At 43.1% G+C, this 21,238-nt stretch overlaps 9 protein-coding genes and 1 non-coding gene across 10 annotated transcripts; 7 read left to right on the top strand and 3 right to left on the bottom strand.

The window, feature by feature from the left end:
• Positions 1-46: 46 nt before the first annotated feature.
• Positions 47-1,637, top strand: V2V93DRAFT_366113 (ribonuclease HII-domain-containing protein). Its single transcript, XM_066909245.1, has 4 exons — positions 47-374; positions 437-1,003; positions 1,064-1,193; positions 1,254-1,637. The coding sequence occupies exons 1-4, from the start codon at positions 110-112 to the stop codon at positions 1,345-1,347; spliced, it is 1,056 nt and encodes a 351-aa protein (XP_066766822.1). The 5' UTR covers positions 47-109; the 3' UTR covers positions 1,348-1,637.
• Positions 1,638-3,225, top strand: V2V93DRAFT_366116 (P-loop containing nucleoside triphosphate hydrolase protein). Its single transcript, XM_066909246.1, has 5 exons — positions 1,638-1,926; positions 1,990-2,128; positions 2,187-2,192; positions 2,255-2,617; positions 2,676-3,225. Exons 1-5 carry the CDS (start codon positions 1,874-1,876, stop codon positions 2,781-2,783), a joined length of 669 nt encoding a protein of 222 aa, XP_066766823.1. The 5' UTR covers positions 1,638-1,873; the 3' UTR covers positions 2,784-3,225.
• Positions 3,226-3,432: 207 nt separating this feature from the next.
• Positions 3,433-6,020, top strand: V2V93DRAFT_366121 (uncharacterized protein). Its single transcript, XM_066909247.1, has one exon. It carries the CDS (start codon positions 3,658-3,660, stop codon positions 5,734-5,736), a length of 2,079 nt encoding a protein of 692 aa, XP_066766824.1. The 5' UTR covers positions 3,433-3,657; the 3' UTR covers positions 5,737-6,020.
• A 229-nt stretch (positions 6,021-6,249) lies between these two features.
• On the top strand, positions 6,250-8,032 carry V2V93DRAFT_344110 (galactosyl transferase GMA12/MNN10 family-domain-containing protein). The gene is made up of 3 exons (XM_066907860.1): positions 6,250-6,336; positions 6,393-7,522; positions 7,579-8,032. The coding sequence occupies exons 2-3, from the start codon at positions 6,695-6,697 to the stop codon at positions 7,792-7,794; spliced, it is 1,044 nt and encodes a 347-aa protein (XP_066766825.1). The 5' UTR covers positions 6,250-6,336; positions 6,393-6,694; the 3' UTR covers positions 7,795-8,032.
• Positions 8,033-8,390: 358 nt separating this feature from the next.
• On the top strand, positions 8,391-9,716 carry V2V93DRAFT_366124 (mitochondrial 37S ribosomal protein uS15m). Its single transcript, XM_066909248.1, has one exon. The coding sequence runs from the start codon at positions 8,518-8,520 to the stop codon at positions 9,544-9,546; it is 1,029 nt and encodes a 342-aa protein (XP_066766826.1). The 5' UTR covers positions 8,391-8,517; the 3' UTR covers positions 9,547-9,716.
• V2V93DRAFT_366125 (tRNA ligase kinase domain-containing protein) lies at positions 9,488-11,024 on the bottom strand. Its single transcript, XM_066909249.1, has one exon. The coding sequence runs from the start codon at positions 10,678-10,680 to the stop codon at positions 9,802-9,804; it is 879 nt and encodes a 292-aa protein (XP_066766827.1). The 5' UTR covers positions 10,681-11,024; the 3' UTR covers positions 9,488-9,801.
• Position 11,025: 1 nt separating this feature from the next.
• V2V93DRAFT_366127 (uncharacterized protein) lies at positions 11,026-13,926 on the top strand. The gene is made up of 4 exons (XM_066909250.1): positions 11,026-11,384; positions 11,444-11,478; positions 11,547-11,820; positions 11,881-13,926. The coding sequence occupies exons 1-4, from the start codon at positions 11,182-11,184 to the stop codon at positions 13,796-13,798; spliced, it is 2,430 nt and encodes an 809-aa protein (XP_066766828.1). The 5' UTR covers positions 11,026-11,181; the 3' UTR covers positions 13,799-13,926.
• Positions 13,927-14,215: 289 nt separating this feature from the next.
• V2V93DRAFT_378927 (uncharacterized protein) lies at positions 14,216-18,583 on the bottom strand (the record flags this gene model as incomplete). Its single annotated transcript, XM_066911985.1, has 3 exons — positions 14,216-14,239; positions 14,299-18,180; positions 18,248-18,583. 3 exons carry the CDS (start codon positions 18,581-18,583, stop codon positions 14,216-14,218), a joined length of 4,242 nt encoding a protein of 1,413 aa, XP_066766829.1.
• A 662-nt stretch (positions 18,584-19,245) lies between these two features.
• On the top strand, positions 19,246-19,319 carry V2V93DRAFT_t15. The gene has a single exon. It is a non-coding gene; the product is annotated as a tRNA-Val (tRNA).
• Positions 19,247-20,655, bottom strand: V2V93DRAFT_333063 (uncharacterized protein). Its single transcript, XM_066907685.1, has 3 exons — positions 20,367-20,655; positions 19,891-20,293; positions 19,247-19,825 (listed from the first exon to the last, which is right to left on the bottom strand). The coding sequence occupies exons 1-3, from the start codon at positions 20,604-20,606 to the stop codon at positions 19,677-19,679; spliced, it is 792 nt and encodes a 263-aa protein (XP_066766830.1). The 5' UTR covers positions 20,607-20,655; the 3' UTR covers positions 19,247-19,676.
• Between the last annotated feature and the right edge of the window lie 583 nt (positions 20,656-21,238).

Here is a 21,238-nt window from a genome sequence, read left to right on the forward strand (position 1 = left end):
CCCGGCTAACGCGTCCTTGACACGTTGGAACTTTGACCGCCTACTTCTAGTAAATGCACTTTGATTAGTGCTTGGGCCCGCAATCACAATAACAGAGCTGGTGTAGTCCATGACATCATATCTAGAAGACGCGGTGAAGAGTAAGATGGATGAAGCGAATAATATCGAAGAGAATGAAATGGATCTGATGGAATCACAAGGAGATTTTCCTATAGAAGATGCTGTAGGCCAGTTCATTCCAGTAGGAGTGAGTTCGGTGCAGAATTCTGATATATCTAGTACATACCACTCGGCTATTCCTAAAGCAGTTTTGAAAGGCTTTAAAGATCCATGTGTTTTGGGAGTTGATGAGGCAGGCCGAGGTCCTGTTTTAGGTAAGTTGGAGTTCAGAAATTATATGATTGAGTGGTCTCTGACGAGTAATGGAATGGCCTAGGTGCGATGGTGTATGCTTTAAGTTATTGTTTAAAATCATATTCAGATCAATTGAAAGCATTTGGATTTGCAGACTCAAAAACATTGACGCATGAGACGCGGATGCGACTGTTTGCTAGAATATGCGACTACGATCCAGGAAACGAAGATAAGAATAGCAAGACTAGTAACAATGAACTCTTTGATAATGTAGGATATGCTACACGGACAATGTCGGCTCGAGATATATCCAGTGGCATGCTTCGCTCGAATGCCAGTGGAGTGTATAATCTCAACGAACAGGCGCATGACACTACTATGAATTTGATAGCAGAGGTTTTAGAAGCAGGAGTTAACGTCACCGATATCTTTGTCGATACGGTTGGCCCACCAGATTCATATCAAAAGAAGTTATCAAAAAGATTTCCAAGGGTGCGATTTACAGTCACAAAGAAAGCTGATTCACTGTTCCCGATTGTGTCAGTTGCTAGTATTTGCGCAAAGGTCACGCGTGACGTGGGCTTGATGAGGAGGGAAGAGATGATCTCAACAAGCAAAGAAGAGAGTTGGGGAAGTGGATATCCTGGAGGTATGAATATATGATGATTTATTGCTTTTAGTGCTGCTAGAGCTGACAGTTTTACTATAGATGCAAGAACAGTTAAATGGCTCAAGGAAAACGTCGATCCGGTATTCGGATGGTCGCAAGTCGTGCGCTTTTCATGGCAAACGACAAAGGATCTTTTAGATAAAGATGAACGAGTCAGAAATGTTGAGTGGTAAGTGCTGTTAAAATTTGTTATACAAACACATGTGTATTGATTGTCACTTTCTTACAGGCACGATCCTAAAGCAGGCAAATTGGAATTCAAGACTCCCAAAGAAGCGTCAACAGATCTATGGTTTGGCTCAGCTGTGTCTTCCCAGTTTTGAAGCTATGGACATAATCTAGTAGTTAGTTCTAAAGACTCCATTTGAACACCTATTAAAAGTTATCTTTGAATAAGTTCAGAAAGATGCCTGTATCGCCTTTTTTTACTTCAGCAATTAACAAGGGTACAGCGTACACCTAATCAATATCTGGAGAGGACCATTCAGCACAATAATATAATGATAATGTCATACTACATAGGTAGAAATGAAGTTTGTGGTTTACTTGTCGAGTTATCCGGGTAAACGTTACCCTGATTCAACGATGGCCAAAAGCGTCATAAGCTTCCAGATAGAAGTACGATGCGCAATCTTGTAGCCTTCACTTCATACTTTATTCTACTGCACTTGAGTGTATTTCATTGGTGTTTGGATTTTTGATTGGTGTAATACTAGCGTGCTTCTAGACTAATTGGGAAATTTTATTGGTCGCAACGCGATTAGCTATTTGGAAAGCTACGCCACCAGCATTTATTACTATCGACACTTGGCTCAATAAAGCTTTATAAGATAGCTCGTAGTAGTAATAATGAGCTCAAAAACGTGGGATTATATTGCAAAGATTGTGATGATTGGAGACTCGTGAGTTGCTTTTTTGCGAATGGCAAAGTGATATTGTAAATGCTAATCTGTACCCGAAATCAGCGCTTGCGGAAAATCGTCACTCACCGTCCGACTTACCGACGACACATTTAACGACAATCACGACGTTACAATCGCTGCTGAGATTGGATCAAAGATTGTACCGGTGGACGATAGTGTGTTTATCAAGCTTCAGATATGGGTGAGCGCAAAGTTGAATGAGGAGATTTAGTGGTGTATTGTTCTAACTATCTTTATAGGACACTGTGCGTTTTCTAACTTGGGCACTTCTTTAATGTGAAATATACTAATGTTTCCATTATCATAGGCTGGTCAGGAACATTACAGAGCAGTTACTAGATCATATTTCCGCAACGCAACAGGCTGTCTTCTCGTTTACGATGTGACTCGCCGCGACACGTTTCTACACGTTCAAGAATGGTTGGCTGATCTACGGGCGCAAGCAGATCCCGAGATTTGTGTGCTATTAGTGGGAAATAAGTGCGATCTGAGCGAGACGCAGAGGCAAGTCTCAGTACAAGAGGCACACGAGTGGGCGGCTGCTAATGGGTTGATGGACTTTGTCGAGACGAGTGCAAAGACCGGAGACAGGGTTGAGGAAGCATACTTGCAGGTTGCGAGAGAGATTTATTATAAGATTAAAGGTGGGAAGTTTGATGTGAATGATAAGGTAAGTAAGATTTACTGTAGCGTGTATGCAATTAGAGATGACTAACTTTTGTGATTAGGGGCACGGAATCAAGATTAACAGCGCAAAGTATGGAGCGAATGGTAATGGCATAAGTCTTGACGCGAGCAAAGATAAGGAGACAAAGACGAAAGGCGGATGTTGTTAACTGGTAATTTGTAAAGAAGGTTTGGCTAATAAAGATATGTTTATTATAACAATGTTCGCTATCATTACCAACGGTGAGCCTGGATATCAGAATCGCAGATGACTCGACTCTCGAGGGCGAAGAGGTTTGTAAAGCAGGCTGATGATCGACCGTGACCAATTACAATATATAATGATTGATAGATGCGAATGAGCTGCGAGGGTTCATAACTCGAGAAGTCGTGAATCCGCGGTAGGTTAACAGACCCAGGCTTATCAGTGGGCGGCAGATTCAAGGCATACATTAGCATACTGTTTGTATTGTCTATAACGTCATCATCCAAGCACGAGAGCAAGATGCTGGATACTTTGATCTAGGCTACTGCGGTGAAGAGATGATATAGACTGCACAGTGAGCAGAACGAAGCTCTTGCGGTCTCTCAACACTGCATTAAATCTCGTTTGTATAATCACAGAATATGACTATTAACCATTATGCTACCGCTGCCTCTCTGCTCAAACAACTACTTGCAAATTTTGCTTTCAAACAAGAAGCACTTACAGAATAAAAATACTGTTCCTCCGGCATAAATCCGCCACTCTTAGGGTTTTCAAACCTTAAGTTGTACAGGCGATTCTGGAGCGAAGACCGGAAAGCGAGCCCATCTCCACCCCCATAACCTCCAGCCTCCTCCCACACAATTACCCCTCCTAGATTTATATTCTCCCTGTTCTGTTGGGATCTGCTTCTGAATTTTTTTTGAAAGTTGCCTCTTTCATCGATATTCTTTTTTTTCCGGGTCTGCCTCGCGTCTTTCGTAGGTGCACCGTCGTTCTGCCCACTTACCTGCCCTCTCCTCGCTCTGACTACTCCTCCTCGCTTTAGAACTCCCGCAATGGCACAACTCGATACTCTTGACATTGTAATTCTGTCTGCCGTACTTTTTGGAACAGTCGCCTTCTTTTCCAAGGGGACTCTCTGGGGTAAAAAGGTCCCTGCCTTCGCTGGCGCCTCGGCTAACGCAGCTCCTTCGTCCGGCTCAAATGATCGCAGTATCGTTAAAAAACTTGAGAGCAGTGACCGTCAAGTCGTCGTTTTTTACGGCTCACAAACCGGTACCGCCGAAGATTATGCCTCTCGTCTAGCGAAGGAGGGTCACTCGCGCTTTGGCCTTAAGACCATGGTTGCTGACCTTGACGATTATGATCTTGAGGACCTCGACACTTTCCCTTCGGATAAACTGGCTATGTTTGTCATGGCTACCTACGGTGAAGGCGAGCCTACTGACAATGCGGCCCCGTTTTTTGAATTTATTACCGATGATTCGCCAGCATTTTCTGATCCAGAGGACGACGATGCCCCCTTGGCCAAACTAAATTACGTTGCCTTCGGTCTCGGAAATAGCACATATGAGCATTACAATGCTGTCATCAAGATCCTTGACGAAAACTTGACTAAACTTGGTGGCCGCAGAGTAGGGGATCTTGGAATGGGCGACGATGGCGCTGGTACACTCGAAGAAGATTTTTTGTCCTGGAAGGATAAGATGTGGGAAGATGTTGGCGCGATGATTGGACTTGAAGAGCGCGAGGCTACATACGAGCCTGTTTTGAATGTTAGCGAGCTAGAGGATCTTTCTTCCAATGATGATACCGTATATGTTGGAGAATTCAACCAGTATCATCTCGAGAATAAAGTAGACTCAAAGACACACTCTGCAAGCAACCCGTTCATCGCTCCTGTCACTGTTGCTACCGAACTCTTCAACTCAAAGAGCAGAAACTGCTTACATGTCGAGCTTGATCTCTCTGGTAGTAACCTCAAGTTTACGACCGGTGATCATATCGCGGTCTGGCCCCAAAATTCTGAAAGGGAGATTGATCGGTTCTTAACTGTGTTTGGTCTTAAGGACAAACGCGACGCTGTTATCGACGTCACTACAATCGATCCGACGGCCAAAGTGCCGTTTCCAACCCCAACCACCTACGATGCTGTTATTCGTTACCACTTGGAAATTTCCGGTGTTGTGTCTCGTCAGTTCTTGATTACGCTCATTGGCTTTGCACCGACAGAGGAATCTAAAGCTGAGCTGACCAGGATTGGAGGTAGCAAAGAGGTGTTTGCGGAGGTCGTCACGCAGAAGCACCTCAATATTGCTCAGGTGCTTCAGAGTTTGTCCGATGGTGTTGCTTGGACAAATGTTCCTTTCTCCTTGATTATCGAGACTATAAATCATATTCAGCCGCGCTATTACTCTATCTCGTCGTCTGCCTATATTGACAAGACGAAGCCTACTATCACTGCAGTTGTCGAGTCTATCGAGCGCGGTGAGGGAGAAGATGTATTCAAGGGTATCTCCTCCAATTACCTCCTTGATCTCAAATACAAAAAAGACGGCATTGAGAACACTATGCCGTCGGCAGTGACGTATGCGATTGAGGGCCCGCGCAAGAAATATAGCGGATTCAAAATTCCTGTTCACATCCGTCACTCTAACTTTAAGTTACCTAGCAATCCCGCCACACCAATTATCATGGTCGGACCTGGAACTGGTGTTGCGCCATTTCGTGCATTTATCCATGAGCGTGCGGCCCAGACTGAGGCTGGGGTTTCCGTTGGCGAGAGCGTACTCTTTTTCGGTAGCAGGAACAGTACTGAAGATTTCTTGTATAAAGAGGAATGGGAGGCTATTGCGAAGAAGATGCCATTTACATTGATTACTGCTTTTAGCAGAGAAGGTGCTACAAAAGTGTACGTACAGCACCGTTTGGCGGAAAATGCAGAGCTAGTGAACAAGTTGTTGTTGCAGGGTGCTTATTTTTATGTCTGTGGAGACGCGGCGCGTATGGCTAAGGATGTCAGTGCAGGGTTGGCTAAGATAATTTCCACGCAGCGCGGAATCAGTGAGAAACAGGGTGAGGATATTGTCAAGAGCATGCGATCTCAGAACACGTATCAGGAGGACGTGTGGTAATCAATTTCATATACTCGTGAAACTCATAAAGCTCATGAACAGGAAGAACGGCAAAAGTAAATTTTTAAAGCAATAATTTATAGTATGTAAATTTACAAAAGGAAATTAGACACTAATAAAGTATTTGGCTTCTAGTGTGTAGAGTAAGATGATTTGTTTAATGTATCTCTTTATTTGAGTATGAGAACGATGGTACTATTCGTTATAGAAGTTGAATTTCAACAAGGATCGCAGTTCTAATAGAAGAAGGATATGTGTTTCAGGCAATTAATAAGATAATGATACAAAATGTATTCAATGCAAAAATAGAAGTAGGTTTATCTTTACGCCCTCTTGAGTACCTAGAGTCGCCTCTAGCGTCATACATTGAATATAGTATTATTATACCCATATTTATTCAAATACTGTTACGGCTCCATATTCTACTATAGTGGTTCCAAGAGCACTCTACGTTGCATAGCGCCGCGTCCACATCGCGGTACCCAAACAGTATTGAAATCTACAACTATTTCCAGACAGCTTCGGCTTCCAATTGCCGTTCTTTCTCACCGCCTCTTGTCTTCCCCTTTCAGTCTTATTCGAGTGTTACGAGCGTCGACGGTATGTCATATTTTCAAGCGTGATTATATAGTTCAATCACATGTTAACTTAAAAAGAGCAGCGAATTTTGAGTGCTTGGGTTCGCCTTGTTTTGATTGAGATCGTGGCAAGATCAACTCAGGACGCTACATACACAAAGCAGAACCACTGACCTGTTACAGCTTTTGCTTGTGATTGCTTGACTTTCTTAAAGGCTGTTTGCGCTTGTTTTTTAACGACAAACTAATTGGGTGGGCTATCTTGCTGGCATTCTACTTCAGCTAAAGAGCTCGACTAAAGCCTGCACGTACAGCTAGCAAGTCGTATTCTCACATTCATCTCATTACTTTTATCTACGCAGTTTCTACTTTATTTCATAATGCACTTTGCTATACCGTCTCGGGCAGGAGATTCGTCGCTGCCTGGGTCGCCGTCTTTCAGAGCAAAATCCAAGTCTAAAACCTACAGCCCGTCATTCCTTTCGCAAATCTACGAAACGATTGTCAAATCAGAGTCAGACAGTTTATCATCATTTGACCGGAAACGAAAAAGCAGTCGGCGATCAGCTATATCGACCGTTTTGCTTCTGGCGATTATTGTTCTGGTCACCTTTGTTGTTGTCATTTACTTTGTCGCGCAGAGGCTGTCGAGTGTGGTACAAGCTAGCGGGCCTAGTATAGTTTTAGTGCTTGGTTTAGATGGTGACCACTACAAGGATGATTACCTTCAAAAAATCGTTAGCAACAGAAAAGAATACGCAGATGCTCAGGGCTACGGCTTATACGTTCGCGACGTTAAAGATTTCGACCATCGCGTCATCGACCCGGAGAAGACTGAATGGAAAAAGTTGCCATTACTTCGCGCCGCCATGCAAGATCACCCAGGAGCAAAATTTTACTGGTATTTGGATCAAAATGCAATCATCATGAATCCTAATTTGAATCTTGAGGAGCATATTCTAGAGCCGAAACGACTTAATAGCTTAGTTCTAAGAGATATTCCTATTGTACCTCCTGACAGCACCATTAGAACTTATAGACACGTGCCGGCTGATAGAATGAAATTCATCATCTCGCAGGATCACGAAGGTCTTCAGACTAGCAGCTTTATTTTGAAAAACGAAGAGTACTCCAAGTATGTTGTTGACGCCTGGTTTGACAAGCTATACCAAGAATATACCTTTGCAAAGAAAGATAAAGGAGCTCTGGTACGTAAAAACAGATTTGGTATTTTGAAAGTTGACTTGCTAACAGCTCTTTGAAGGAGCACCTAGCTCAATGGCATCCTACCGTCTTGAGCAAGATGGCTGTCATCCCTCAGCGAACATTCAATTCTTATCCAAACGGAGTCGGAGAATCGTTATATCAGGATGGAGACTTTGTTGCTAGTTTCATCGGATGTGAATCCCCTGAACGAAACTGTGTTCGGGAGTTCGAGCGGTTGTGGGATAACCGTGGACGAGTTGTCGTCAAAAAATAAATAGATTGGCGAGTATCACGGCATTTTGGTAGTTTTCTTACATGTGCTGTTTTGAATTGACTTTGTCATTATATTTTCGACGACTAGTTGATTGTTTGATAAGGGAACTCATTCGTTTATAGCTGCAACTTACCCTTAGTTATATATGTATTTTGCTTTTTGTTTGTTTGTTTGTTCTTTGTTGCACTTCAATACGTGCTTGAACGTTAATATAATAGCAATTTTTCAATTTTTTGAAATCTATGTTATCATTTTTTCATATATAAATATCTAGACCCTGTCGGTTACTAAGTAGTTGTAGCTGATCGATGATGCTGTATGCTCTACTCAGTGGACAATACGTGGAATAGTATCCACTTTAGAGTCCGTACTAGTATGCAGTACTTTAACCATAAAATTGGGGCTTTTATACCGCAATTGAATCTCTCTCCTTTAGCTCTTGCTTGCATGAATAATGTATTGATATTAAATATGTATTAAAATTCAATACACATTGATATTGAATATGGAGAGTCTATTTTCTTTTCTGTCTACAGTTTTATAAGAAATCCCAAAACCATCATGCCTACATCAACCAAAATACTTGCCAGTTAAGAGTAACCCTATTACACTTGCACTAACGGCAACCTTATATCCTCTAACGCTCGAACTAACTTTACGAATTTTTTGAGCTCTCGATATATCTTCTCGGGAAGCGTCCGACGTGCACAGATTCGACCAACCATGTTAAGTCTTTTGCGTAGTCTGAAAAGTACAGCGACATGGCAACTGCTGCATGGCAAGTCACTTGTGCGGTCTCAACTTTTTATTGTTAGGAATTATGCGAAGAGGCGGTTGACAAATAAAGAGATTGCCGAGATTCGGTCGAAGCGAGCTCCGTACATCGAGACCAAAAAATTTTTAAAGACAGCAAAGTTGCCGGATATTAATCCGATATATGGAACATATACTCCGTTTGTGCGAAGTGTTTTGCGCGGTCTGGACTCTGAAAATGAGAACGCTGGCGTGCGAGAAGGAGAGGAACAAATTACAGTAACTGCCTCGACTCCGGGGTACGGCATGGCGAGCTCTGAGCCCGATTTTCTTAATTTCGCATTTCAAGAGCGAGCTACTGAAGAAGCATGGGCAGGAGCGCGTATTGTCTTTGCAGAGGCTTCTGAGGAAATCGCTTCGCTCTACCAGCCTGTCATTGGCGTTGCTGAAGCCGAGTTGTCAAGCCTTGAGAGCAATGCTGCTGAGACGTATGATGAGCTCGCGGTTGCTGATGCTAAGGAGTATTTAGCTTCTGTGAAGGCTGCAATGGCGAATGATATTGCGGCTGCGTCTCGACAGAAATATAAGCTTCTCGATGTGAAAAGCACCGAGAACGCCGAAGCAAAGAATGAGGCCAAGCGAGAATTCCTTACGAAAGTGACCGCTCTGCGGCGAGCAAGTTCGGTATCATGGAAAAAGAATCAGGTTCAGTTTGCAATTAAAGAATTTGGAGTTGACAGCATGGACTCTGGGTCCTCTGAAGCTCAGGCTGCCGTTTTAACTGTTCGTATCCTGTCAATGGCAGAGCACCTGAAGTACAATCACAAAGATTCAGCTACTGCTCGAAGACTCACGATCGCAGTCCAGCAACGCAACACAATCTTAAAGTATTTGCGAAACAAAAATGTTGCTCGTTATACATTATGCATCACGCGGCTTGGGTTAGATGATGATGCTATTATGAAAGAGTTCAGATTTACAAGAAGACTGTTGACATAACGAGCTTGAAAGCTAAAAACATCTATACTGTATATACTATTTGTATCTGATTGTGTATATTAATAAAAGCACTCATGATAGTTTCACTAACGTAATTGTGAAATTGACTGATATATACTGAAAAAATTATATAGACAGCCTGTCATTCATGACAACTATTATAATAACTTACAGATTTAATCTTATACAAATGTCACAAGCCACTAGTAGAACCCATAACAGCCGTCCTGAACTGCAAAAGCTAGGTCATATCGATCAGTACGGCGTTTTTCGCCCAGCAGGCTTAAATGAGAGAGTAGTTTGTTGTCGTCCCATTGGTCTCCGTATGTTATCTTTAGCTGACATTATTTTTCTTATTGTCGGTCTGTATTCACGAGCATATTTGATAGCATCTTCTAATTCTTGTTCACTTGGCCGTTCCAATATCAAAGGCGGATACTTTGACATGATTGCATCAATTATCTTTGTCAAGTTTGCTTTCAAAGACATATTGACAGTCAAGTTGATCACTAGATCAAACATCTCTTTATCTGGACTTTGGCTCATATCAATTGGCTGAAATCTATGAAGAAACCCATCCATAATTCCCGCTATCTTCCTTTGGCCGTCCGAAGCGGCCCGAATGGATTGATGATTATCGCCCCTTACCAAAACACGCCTTAGAGTCGTAGCTCTAACTTCATGCTTTCCAACTAATCCGTTATGTACAAAGTGCATAGCAATATATTTGACATCCGGCGTAGGTAAGAGATCTGCCATGTCTTGAAATATCTGCGCTCTTTCTCTCTTCATGTGATTATTTCGATCAGCAATTGACACTCGCCTATTACTTAATGATTTAACTATTGCTTCGCAGAATTTGCGACCTGCTCCTCCTCTTGTTTTGGGAATATCATCGTTCTGGATATGACCCCATCCAAACAATTTTGTCAAGGCTAAAGAAAGAGATGTCTTTCCGCATCCAATAGTTGCTATTGGCACCAGAACGTATTTGGTGTTAGAGGCAGGACGTATAGCGGCGCTGCTTCCATTATCGATAGACAAAGAAATATCATTTTCTGTATTGTCAGATTCCGTTTTTATGTCAGTCTCAGCAGTCTTCTCTACCGCAGCGAATACCCCGTGTTCGTCCATGATGCAAATGGAGCAGATTAGATGTAAGGTTGCAGTTATTTGCCGAAGTTCGCTCAAGCAAATCAATGGTTGAAATCAATCTCTCTGATCTTAGCCTCTCTACTGATCCGAATCTGAAGATGGAACATCAATCAGTTGAATTCTATGCGGAAGAATCCTAAGAGAAGAGGAGCCGTTCTTCAGCTAAAGCAAATAGTTGATGTCACAGAAAGAGACAACATGGCAGCTGAGTATCATAGATTTATATCAAAGTTAACCATATAAGAAACAATTAATAAAGAATGAGTGGTTACCAACTTCAAGCAAAGGGTCGTGCGTGAGGAACCAAAACAACCAAGGTCAGTGTGCGGTGCACGTTCGCTTGCTCTTCTTTCCTGGGCTTAATTATTCTGGAGGCCAGTCCCGACTGATCGCTATCGAGGTATCTCATCACCCCGCAGTCTCTCCTTCGCTTTATCTCTCGAGCTCTCGCATCACCGGTCGAATAAATCTTTGCACACGATGCAAGATTTGCTAGAGGCAGAGTCTGCTCCTGCTCTTGCTGCTGAGATTTCCGCCTCTCCGACCGCGGAGCCGACATTATCAACTGATATTCACCGCTCATCTCGGAGCGATGAGGTTTCTCAGGCTCAGGTCGCCGGTGCTCCAAATACTCCACCACCAATTGTTGCTCTGTTTTTAATACGTTTTGATGTTCGGCATGGGTGAGACTTGTTTTTTTACGCCTCTGATCAGAGTATGGTACTAACAGGCTGATCATAAGTTACGTTATCGACTGGAGTCAGACCTCCTCGCCAGGTTAGCTACTCTTGATACAAGTGAAATCTCCCAATGCCTTTCATAATCTAATATTTTGTTTTTACTAGCTGTTACATTAAAAGACGTTGAATTCAAATGTTTTCCTTCAGGCCTTCACAATTCCAAGAGCGACGTTATATACTTCATGCACGGAGAATATTACTCCGGCGTCAGTATATTTCTTCGCTTGGATACTGAAAACGCTGCAGAGCGATTTGCACGAATGTACTCTTTAGGTGTTTTGGTTCCCAGTGGGTTGGTGAGAAGAGGGAATGCTACTGCTGGCGCAGGACGCTTGGGCAGAAGTTGGGGGCATGTTGAAGGACTAAAACAGCTGTTAGAGTACGCGCCTTTTCTTTCTAAAGATGGCTTTTTGCGGACGATATATTAACAAATTCTTAGTGATTATTCTCGAAGCTCGGATGATTTCCAACCCTTGGAAACTTATTTCGGACTTTATGGGTTTACTCAAGGCTCAGTCTCGTCATCTGCCAGCACTTCGCAGTCAGAAACAGCACTATATAATCCGCCCCGCCGCCCATTCGAGCTCAACCCTGCTAATCTCAAGGGCTACACTCCGCCTGCGGTTGCTTCAGCGTCGGATAACGAGTCTTTTGCGCCTTCTACGAATGGTCATGCTCCAATTTTGCCGAAAAGTCATCCAGCTCGTTCGCTCCCCTCCTTTCTCGATGCATTTGGACCTCTTGCTTTTAAAATATGGAAAGCGGCATTGGCTCGCGAACGAATATTGATTGTCGGAGATATACCTGTCGAGCAGGGTTGTAATTTTGTTTATGATATCGCTATCTTAGCAAATATCCCACATGCAATCGCCGAAATGCTTCCTATTCCAGCGTATAGAATTCGTCCTCTATTTTCGGTGGGACTTTATGACTTAGACTATTTACAGTCGCTTTCTCCATTACCGCCTGTGGAAGAGGCAAGGCAAAGAAAGCTTAGCCCATTTTACGGCTGGATTGCGTACTCTACAGACAAACTTTTGGAAGAGAAAGAAAATTTGTATGATGTGATTGTTAAACTGCCACCGATGGCTGCATCATTATCTGCGGCTGCATCTGCGGCTATATCTACCTCTTCGCGTCCTGCGTCACCGCATTCATCTAGCGGATATGCGGCTATGTATCATCCGGTGAACGAAGTCACGGGCCGGATACTGTATCCGGCTATATACTATACATCTCATCCAAAGGAGCCGTTGAAGGCCTCGATAAGGGATATGCGTCGCTTTCAAAGTTTGGAAGCACAAATTGGCTACTCTATTGATCCTCGTCATAGATGGTACCAGAAATTTTACCAAGATGTTGTTGCTGAGGAGGATGATGAATTTCTGGATATCGAAAGAAGAGTATCAGTTAGCTCGAGTAGTACAAGCGACCTATCTGCGCATCTTGACCGTCGACGACGGAGGCCGCCGTCGAGTGAGACTGTAGCGTTACTTGCTGCGGCAGATGACATTACTGCTGCGGCAAATGAAGATGCTATATATAACGACGACCCCGAGTTATTTTTCTCGACTAAAACAGATCTTGTGACCGAACAGCCATCGTGGAAACAACTTACCTGGCTTGGATTCCTTTGGTGGGCGTCTGCTGGAGAAGAAGCGAGGATAGACGAGGAAGAGATTACAGATTCTGATGCAAAAGGTTTAGCGAATAATGAGACGACGACGTCACTTGATCAGCTGGCTACTATTGAACGGGGCACTAGACCATTATTACTAGACGATTCGATTTCGCGGTCGTCTTCAGTTGCCACAACTCCTCTGGCACTTTCAAACGAGGAAAGCTTTACATACATCTCTCCGTTTCAAGATATTTCTCAGCTGGACGAAGCATATATAAGACGCTCTGCGGCTGCGAGGCAAGCTCGACGACGTTCTCAAGGAATTCTGGAGGCAGGGATTTCAGAAGAAGAATCTGAAGAAGAATTAGCAGCGACCGAGATGATTACTGCCGCTATTGAATCGTCAAAACAAGTTGCAATCATTGCATTTTTCCACAGATTTACTGCAAGAATATTCTCGATCATATCAAAATTGGTGCAAGAGCAAAACTTGGTCCTCCAAAAGGTTGAGCCGATTACAGGTCGCAGGAAAAGACACAGTAAAATGAACGACGCGATTTTAGATGCAAGACAGACATTATGGATATCTAAAGTCGACATGCTTGCAATGGGCTTGGATCCCTGGAGTGAAAGCGATTCTAGGTTCGTAAACACTATCGTGGAAAGATGGTGGGGCGGTCAGATTGAAGCTAGACGAGACAACGAATTCTTGAATTCAATCACGCTTTGTTGCTAGTCAATTTCTGCTTATTTTTTTTTTATTTTCTCTAATTTTGACAATCATTTTATGGGATCTTTTGGGATTAGTATTTTTCATTTTAAAAAGGGGTGTTATGAACTTCTGCAATAAATGCATATTTAATATCTTGGGGCGCATAAAATTTGAACGTGTCTGCGATTAATTACCGTTATATCATAGGCTTTGTGAGTTATGTTATAACTTAAGATCCATTTGAACCTATCTGTCGGTTTTTCTGTGATTTTGCAATAGACCATAAAAAACCTTTCGTCAAAGTTTAGGTTTGCTTAATTCACCAATCATACATATATATATATAGAATAAGTACATTCCTACAAACACAAAAAATGCTAATCATCGCAATGTAACACCAACTTCTACTTGAAAAATGCCTCAATATTACAGAGCGTAATCTTAAAACATCCGGATATCATAGTACTAAAAAAAGATATCAAAATTAGACAAAGACTTTCAGATCTTTTCAGAAATTCACTCACAATGTAGCTGGCGGCACCAGGCGTGTCAGATGGTGGTGGCGGAGGACGTCTTGAACTCGGAGAAGAGCTCAGTGATCGCTCTAAATCGTCATTCATGTATACTCCCGGACTCGTACCAGGCCGATAAGTTGCGTTACTACTAGCCGCACTACCGACCACAAAGCCGTCGTGGAATCCAGTAGATCCAGATGATCCGACATTAGGTGTTGGACTAGCAGAGAATGGGACTGCAACTGCAGGTCTATGCAAAAATTTATCCCGAATACTCGAGAAAAACTCGCGGAGTTCGCGCGGATTATTTTGTATAAAGTCAACGGCTTCACGACGGACTTCTTCAGGATCAACAGTGAGTGCTGTAGTCGGCGATACACCGGATTTGCTCCCGGCAAGAGGATTCCGAACAATGAGAAATTCTCCAGTTTCCGGGATCAACTCCGCTAATGTAGCGCCGGTTTTATGTACATACTGAGAATACTTAAAATGTGGCTTACCCCACGAGTAGACAATTTCCACGTCTGGAGAGGCTGAGCTTAAAGTATCAGCTGCATCAGCGTCAAGAACATAATCAAGTCGGAGCAGGGCTTGCTTTTGATAAAATAACCTGTCTGATAAAATCAAATCTCCCGACTCTGCAGAGCTAATTCTTGGGGGATCTAGAGCAAATTTGAGCCGCGATGCAGAATTGAATGGATCAAAGTCACACAAGGCTACAGCTTCAAGTACGGGAACTTCAACTAGCTTTAATCCTGATCTGTCGCAAACGCGGCTCCACTGAGCAATGGTATCCTCAATGAACTTAGGCGTGGCATCCAGCCATTCTAGTAGTAAATGATAGCATGACTCAGGATTATGAAGACGGTCATAGTGCAGAGTGACAGCCTCTCGTCTGTACGATTTTGATAGCGGATCAACGTCAACTCTAATTGATTTGCTGAGCTCAACTCGCGGTTTCGAATTTGACTGGACATTACCAAAAGTTTGTGGTCGTTGGTCCCAATCTGAGTCTAAAGACATGGTAGAATCAGCTAATTCGTTCTCAGAGTCTGAAGTTAGATCAGACATTGCAGTCGTAACCGAAGCTGATCGGGTTGAAGACGCCTGTCGACCAGGAATCGCTTGAGGTTGAGTCGGTTGTGACGCTGCTACTGATGTCTCCGATTCTGCCGTCGAAGATGTTAGGCTACTAGCTAGTACACCGAACATACCTCCGCTACTTGTCGCAGGAGTCGCGCTCGGAGTGAGAGACGTCGCGCCCCTAATTGACGAAAACCAGCTGGTCGATTTCTGTTGTGATAACGCATAGCTGAACTCCGGGCTAAGTTGATAAAAGTAATGACCGTCAAGGAACGAATGGCGATGTTCAACATGGTGAAAAAATCCAGCAGCCATAAGCTCATTACCGTACTCAATTGCTACTTCCGTGGTATCTATATCTTTAAAATTCTCAAGTAGCCAAGCAACCAGCTCCGATCCGACAAAACAATGTTGATGTAGCTTCCAATGCCATCGTCGATCTACAAACTTCACGCCGCGCTCGCTTTGCAGTTCGTGAGATAAAACCGGGATCTTGACCGTCCGATCAAATCTTTCAGAGGGCTTCATAATAATCGAATCTTTTTTGCGTGCACTTTCGTCTTCTCCAGCATTTTGAACTAGTTGAGTGATGAATGCTGATAGGCTTCCAGTATAAAATTTCAGCTCGGGAATAATTGCTTTCTTGATTCTCTCTCTTTCACGCTTTCGTTCTTCATCCGTCATATATTGACTTCGGTAAAACATATCATTGAGCTTACGAAGCCCATCAAGCCTAATCTCCTCCGGACTCATATTATCAACTGTGTTGTCAACTGGCCGTAATTGCATATTTTGCAACCTAGCATTTTGGAAATCTGTAGGAATCAGCACAAATCTCGATCTATAAAATCGGGACGGATCGTTTGATAGATCTTCGCCGGCCATGTACACATCAAATTGTTTCCATAACTGTTTCTGGAAACGAGCGCCTGGGAACCGAATATTGCGTAACTTAAACTCGTCATCATATCTGGTCTGCACAAGTGGCTTGTAAATGACGTCCTGCTCTAGACTAGGATTCTGATTTTTGCGTGTAAAAAGTTGGACAAGAATCGTCGATGAATCTTTAACCGCAAGTCGATGCATCTGTGTGCCAGTAGACAGATACACACGCACGCCTTCACATGACGTGCTTGGAATCTCCTGCACAATGCCGAATGGATTCGGTAGACTCGTACTCTGGCTTTCAACTGCTTCGATTGTTGGTCCCACTATAATTTGATATCCCATACCAACACGGTATGCGACCATTGCACGTAAAGTGGTATACATATTAGTCCGATCACGCTGAGCGCCGGTCTCCTTCAGATAGACAGTCACGTCGTACGCATTCGTCAAATAATCACGATAGAACTCTTCAGGTGATGGAAAAACTTCTGTCGTGATTGGAAGCGCAGCGGGTGAGATCACTGATTTCCATTTAACTGATCTACCCGCTGACTTCCTCGGGTAGATGTGCTTCCAGTTACCATGCAAGATGGCACTCATTTGTTCTTCCTCTGTAGGATTTGACGGGTTGATAATCGTAGTCCAGAGAGGATTATCATCTCTAAAATTTCGACCGCTCTTACGGAGACTGTCTGAGTGCCGACGAGCAGTCACAAAATTCTGGCCATCTCGTATCGTTAATGCTGCATTATCGTACCCATCCATAAATTGTTCCGCTTCACTCTCAGTCATCGACGGAAGATAATCAATGCTTATTGCACTAAGCTCATTCTCCATGACACCCATCATTTGAATCTCATAAATTCGACATCGAGGAACCCATACGGAATTATGACCACCATCAGTAGAAATCGACTTCCAAAAAGAAACGTCGATCCAGTGCGGCATACAGTGGATCTCATTGTTGAACGCATCTCTATATCTAAATAGAGGTACTGCGTGTAATGGCATTCTAGTAAGGCAAACAAGATCAACACTGAGTCCAGCTGTCATTAAATTATGAGTTGTGCGTTGTAACAAGTCTGCCTCAACATCGAATAAACCTGATCCCGGAGATACAACAATAGTTTGGAGATTTCCTCTTTGACTATCATCGGCTACCAAGTCCTGTGAAGCTTGGGTAGCTGCAAAATTAATCGCCTCGAGGATATTCCCCTTGATAGCCGCACATATAGAGCCGGAAATGTGACTTTTCCCATCTTCACCTGTCCGCACCAATACAGACTGCTGAAAATCGGCAAATTTCTCTCGCAAAGTAATCATTATTTTTGACCAGTCAGAGACTTTCATGCGATCGACGACGACATGGTAATGGTCGCGCACGTTTCTGCTTCGGACGCCGTGCGGTAGATTGACGGGTAATGTATTGAGATCAACACTCGTAAACATAACTATAGAGACCAGATGATGAGCATCTGCCTCTCTCCATTGATGGAAAAGTTCCGGTAAATATGAATTGATTACTTTTGAGAAATAGCTTTCACCGGTTTCGTCAAAGAACCACATCTCGGTCGACATCTGCAAAAATATTAAATATCTTACAGATTGCGATCGAAACACGGCTCTTGTTTCAGGACCTACTAACGCGATCTTAGTCTGACGGCCATTTTTGTGAATAGAATTAATGTTGAGCTTGTATGATTTTAGAAACTCGATGGGCTGGCCTTCAGTAACACATTTTCCAATCAAAGTAGCCGGTATACGCCACATATCACTTCGGGTAATGTATGTGTCTTTGATGTAAAATGTGAGCAAATCTGCTTCCACCTCTTTTCGGTCAACGGTACGGACAGTAACGATTCGAGATCCACGGTAAGTAGCTAGCCGAGAGCCAGATAGCACTGACATCTGCACCCGCGCCTAAAAAACATATGAATTAACTGATTGCCGCATTAAGAGAGAGACTCGTATTCACGACAATACTTACACTTGCAGTAGATAGTTTCTTCTTGATTTCTTGGCTATGAAATTTCATTTCGAACATTTCGAGTACTTCACCGTTTTTGCCCAAAACTTCGCAGACATCACCTTCATCGACTCCAGGAAGTAATTGTTCTTCAATAACGACAACATCCGGAGTAATCCTTTCGTCATGAAATTTAAATGTGAGCTCTATCGAAGGACCGTATGGGCTATGCTTCGCTTCGCGATGATGTCGGCGGCGATGCCGATGATGATGATGATGGGCATGAGCGTCTTGGCTGCTATCGTCGCGGATGGTTGCCTGAAGCTGCGTAGAAGGTACTGAATGCGACGAAGCCATAGTTTTTATCAAAACCGAGGGGACAGTGTAGAGAGAATGGGAGCTGGTGTTACTGGCAGTGCTTGCTTTTGATCACCGCCAGATCGTAACCCCGGACCGTACCTCAATACCTAGACAGATCTTAAATTCTTACTAAGTGCCAATTTAGTGATTTAATGTGTTGGTATGCTTTTTGTGAATCACCTGCAACGAGACTGGTTGTCAGCAATAGCCCAGGTCAAATGCAGAATTCATGACATCAGATGTTTGATTACTCACTCATAGAAAGAATAAATAATAATTAAGAAGAGGCCTCTCAGACTAGTATTTAGTATTATCAAATATAGCTAAAATTCTGAACTGGAAGCAATATTAGACGAGGTAATTTAATTCAGTTAGCTAAAAAATGCAACAAGGCAGATCTGTAGTACAGTACAGCCTGTCGCGCGCCCTCATATTTTATATTTTGGGTTTCCTTGCCAGCTAAATATCAGCTTTCACCGTCGCACTACACAATGCATGCACATCAAATTTTCGAGATATTACTAGAAATTATATTGCATAATTTTTCCCTAATTTCTGTCACTCTCTGGAATTTTGGTTCTCATAATTAGACGCGAATATCGCGTAGTTTAAAATTTTACCAATGTTGGCTGACCAGGTTTAAAATTTTATTATTGTTTGGTTCGATGGTCTAGTCGGTTATGGCATCTGCTTAACACGCAGAACGTCCCCAGTTCGATCCTGGGTCGAATCAAATTGTTTTCGTTGCTCTTTTTTTTGCTAGTTGATATTATCAGCTTTATCACATGCACTACAATCCGAAGAGAAAATAGAAAAAAAAAGACTCCTGAAAGATTAGGAGCTCATGAAGAAAGTAAGAACAGGTATTGCTCATGTATATTGATGCAGTAAGTGCAGTCGACATAAGCAATAGAGCTTTTTGTGAGCCCCGGTACTTTTCAAAGAAATAAAGATCTACCAAATTCATTAACTCTTTGGATAACGACCATTGGATTATAAACACCATAGAAGAAAAAAAAACACAAAACTCCCAAATAATGTGACAACAAATACACCAAAAGAGCAGGAAAGCCACCTTGACAACAACTGGCTAATCAACCATAGTAGCAAACTTTCGCATAATCCGAGAGCTTTCGGCAGGTGCATGAATAAATCGATGTTTGAGAGTTAGCCGAACGGAGCCATCTTCCAGTTCGGCTATCACGAGAGATCCGTCACATGGATAGAGCTCTCTCATTGCTACAGTCACCAAACAAAAAAATATTAGAATGCGCAGAATTAATGCAATCTGGTAAATAACTCACCTCTATGTACTTTCTTTTCTTGACGCTGAGAATTGCGATTGCCGCTGTCGTCTTTCTGAGTACAGGTGTACCTATATCGCACGAGTCCTTTTGCAGATCGTGTTTTAGAGTGACGAGTGAAGACAATGTTTGCAGTCTTGTAAATCAAAAGAACCAATTTCTGGTTGACAGCTTCTGAATTTTCAGATCGTCGAAGCTCATTCATTGGAATACCATTAGAAAACATGAAATCACTTGTGAGAAAGTAGGAAAAGTCGAATAGTTTTGTATCGAATTTGTCAGATTGCAGATCACTAGATATTGATTTGCAAAGAGATTCCGAATCGCTGTAGCTCTGCACTCCATCAAACCGAGGACGAGTAATTCGGGGAATCCAGTCAGGAAGATCGGCCACACGACCGCGCTAAGTTATAGCTCAAATGTTAGCAGCAATTGAAAAGAGCGAGAATGCCCAAACGACAGACAGGCTTGGTTACTTTTGATAATCGGCATCTGCAACAAGTTTTGTATACTTTGATATCGTTATCAAGAGTGAATTCGTATTCAGGTTTTGCGATAAGACAGCCAGGACATGATCGTAGGGCCGACGCGTCGACTGCAGGATCAATCACAGCTTCACCGAGCGCTCTCAGGGCGCGCATAGCAACCGGGGAGGCCTGCGATGGCTCATCTGCGCTGTTATCCTCGACAAGGACTTGTACAGTCTCGGGAAGCATCAAACGCGTATGCACAGAAGAACGTCAGTGAGAGGGAACGAGTGTGGGGACGTAGATTGGGTAAACAAGTCGCGTGCTGGTTACACGCGCTCTACAGACACTATGCCGCGGCGGAGTGTATTTATGGCTTCAAATGTGAAATATTATCTATGGACGGTTTATCATCATCTTGTTCTTACCGCTCAGCGGCAAATAGACATATATGGCCGCAGTCTCCGCGATAACAGAAGGCAGCAGGAGGCAACAATCCTCCACCCTCTCTTCTGAATGCCAAAGCTTTTCCTGGGCAAATGAGTCAGATGCTGGTGAGGAAGAGCGACTAATGCTCGTGCTGCTGACTCCGCAGAAGCTGATTGGGCAGCGGTCTAGAATACGACTCGCAAGGTTCCCCCGCGTCAGTGCAAAACTGCTACTTGCTGTTTCTGTTGTCAAGCGTGCCAAATCAGCACTGTACAAGCCTAATAAATACTTATCATAAGCGGCCTTCTCTTTTTGACATCTGCAATAATAAAACTCAGAATCTCTGGTGCCCGTCGCCCTTCTCCGTCTCGTTGTGGCATGTCAGTCACGGGACCAAGACCGAGTGTAATCTAGGGTACGGGTTTATTGCCAAAAATTTTTCTTGTGAGTAA

This window comes from Kockiozyma suomiensis (assembly GCF_038497685.1).
Source record: "Kockiozyma suomiensis strain NRRL Y-17356 unplaced genomic scaffold V2V93scaffold_4, whole genome shotgun sequence".
Taxonomy (NCBI): domain Eukaryota; kingdom Fungi; phylum Ascomycota; class Lipomycetes; order Lipomycetales; family Lipomycetaceae; genus Kockiozyma; species Kockiozyma suomiensis.

Excerpts from the sequence above, each read along its gene's own strand:
- V2V93DRAFT_366113 (XM_066909245.1), top strand. The coding sequence starts at position 110 with ATGACATCATATCTAGAAGACGCGGTGAAGAGTAAGATGGATGAAGCG. Across the intron at positions 375-436 it reads AGGCCGAGGTCCTGTTTTAG|GTGCGATGGTGTATGCTTTA; the intron begins GTAAGTTGGAGT and ends GGAATGGCCTAG. Across the intron at positions 1,194-1,253 it reads CGAGTCAGAAATGTTGAGTG|GCACGATCCTAAAGCAGGCA; the intron begins GTAAGTGCTGTT and ends ACTTTCTTACAG.
- V2V93DRAFT_366116 (XM_066909246.1), top strand. The coding sequence starts at position 1,874 with ATGAGCTCAAAAACGTGGGATTATATTGCAAAGATTGTGATGATTGGA. Across the intron at positions 1,927-1,989 it reads ATTGTGATGATTGGAGACTC|CGCTTGCGGAAAATCGTCAC; the intron begins GTGAGTTGCTTT and ends ACCCGAAATCAG. Across the intron at positions 2,618-2,675 it reads AGTTTGATGTGAATGATAAG|GGGCACGGAATCAAGATTAA; the intron begins GTAAGTAAGATT and ends TTTTGTGATTAG.
- V2V93DRAFT_366121 (XM_066909247.1), top strand. The coding sequence starts at position 3,658 with ATGGCACAACTCGATACTCTTGACATTGTAATTCTGTCTGCCGTACTT.
- V2V93DRAFT_344110 (XM_066907860.1), top strand. The coding sequence starts at position 6,695 with ATGCACTTTGCTATACCGTCTCGGGCAGGAGATTCGTCGCTGCCTGGG. Across the intron at positions 7,523-7,578 it reads AGAAAGATAAAGGAGCTCTG|GAGCACCTAGCTCAATGGCA; the intron begins GTACGTAAAAAC and ends AGCTCTTTGAAG.
- V2V93DRAFT_366124 (XM_066909248.1), top strand. The coding sequence starts at position 8,518 with ATGTTAAGTCTTTTGCGTAGTCTGAAAAGTACAGCGACATGGCAACTG.
- V2V93DRAFT_366125 (XM_066909249.1), bottom strand. The coding sequence starts at position 10,680 with ATGGACGAACACGGGGTATTCGCTGCGGTAGAGAAGACTGCTGAGACT.
- V2V93DRAFT_366127 (XM_066909250.1), top strand. The coding sequence starts at position 11,182 with ATGCAAGATTTGCTAGAGGCAGAGTCTGCTCCTGCTCTTGCTGCTGAG. Across the intron at positions 11,385-11,443 it reads CGTTTTGATGTTCGGCATGG|TTACGTTATCGACTGGAGTC; the intron begins GTGAGACTTGTT and ends GCTGATCATAAG. Across the intron at positions 11,821-11,880 it reads GGACTAAAACAGCTGTTAGA|TGATTATTCTCGAAGCTCGG; the intron begins GTACGCGCCTTT and ends ACAAATTCTTAG.
- V2V93DRAFT_333063 (XM_066907685.1), bottom strand. The coding sequence starts at position 20,606 with ATGCTTCCCGAGACTGTACAAGTCCTTGTCGAGGATAACAGCGCAGAT. Across the intron at positions 20,294-20,366 it reads GCAGATGCCGATTATCAAAA|CGCGGTCGTGTGGCCGATCT; the intron begins GTAACCAAGCCT and ends GCTATAACTTAG. Across the intron at positions 19,826-19,890 it reads AGAAAAGAAAGTACATAGAG|CAATGAGAGAGCTCTATCCA; the intron begins GTGAGTTATTTA and ends TGGTGACTGTAG.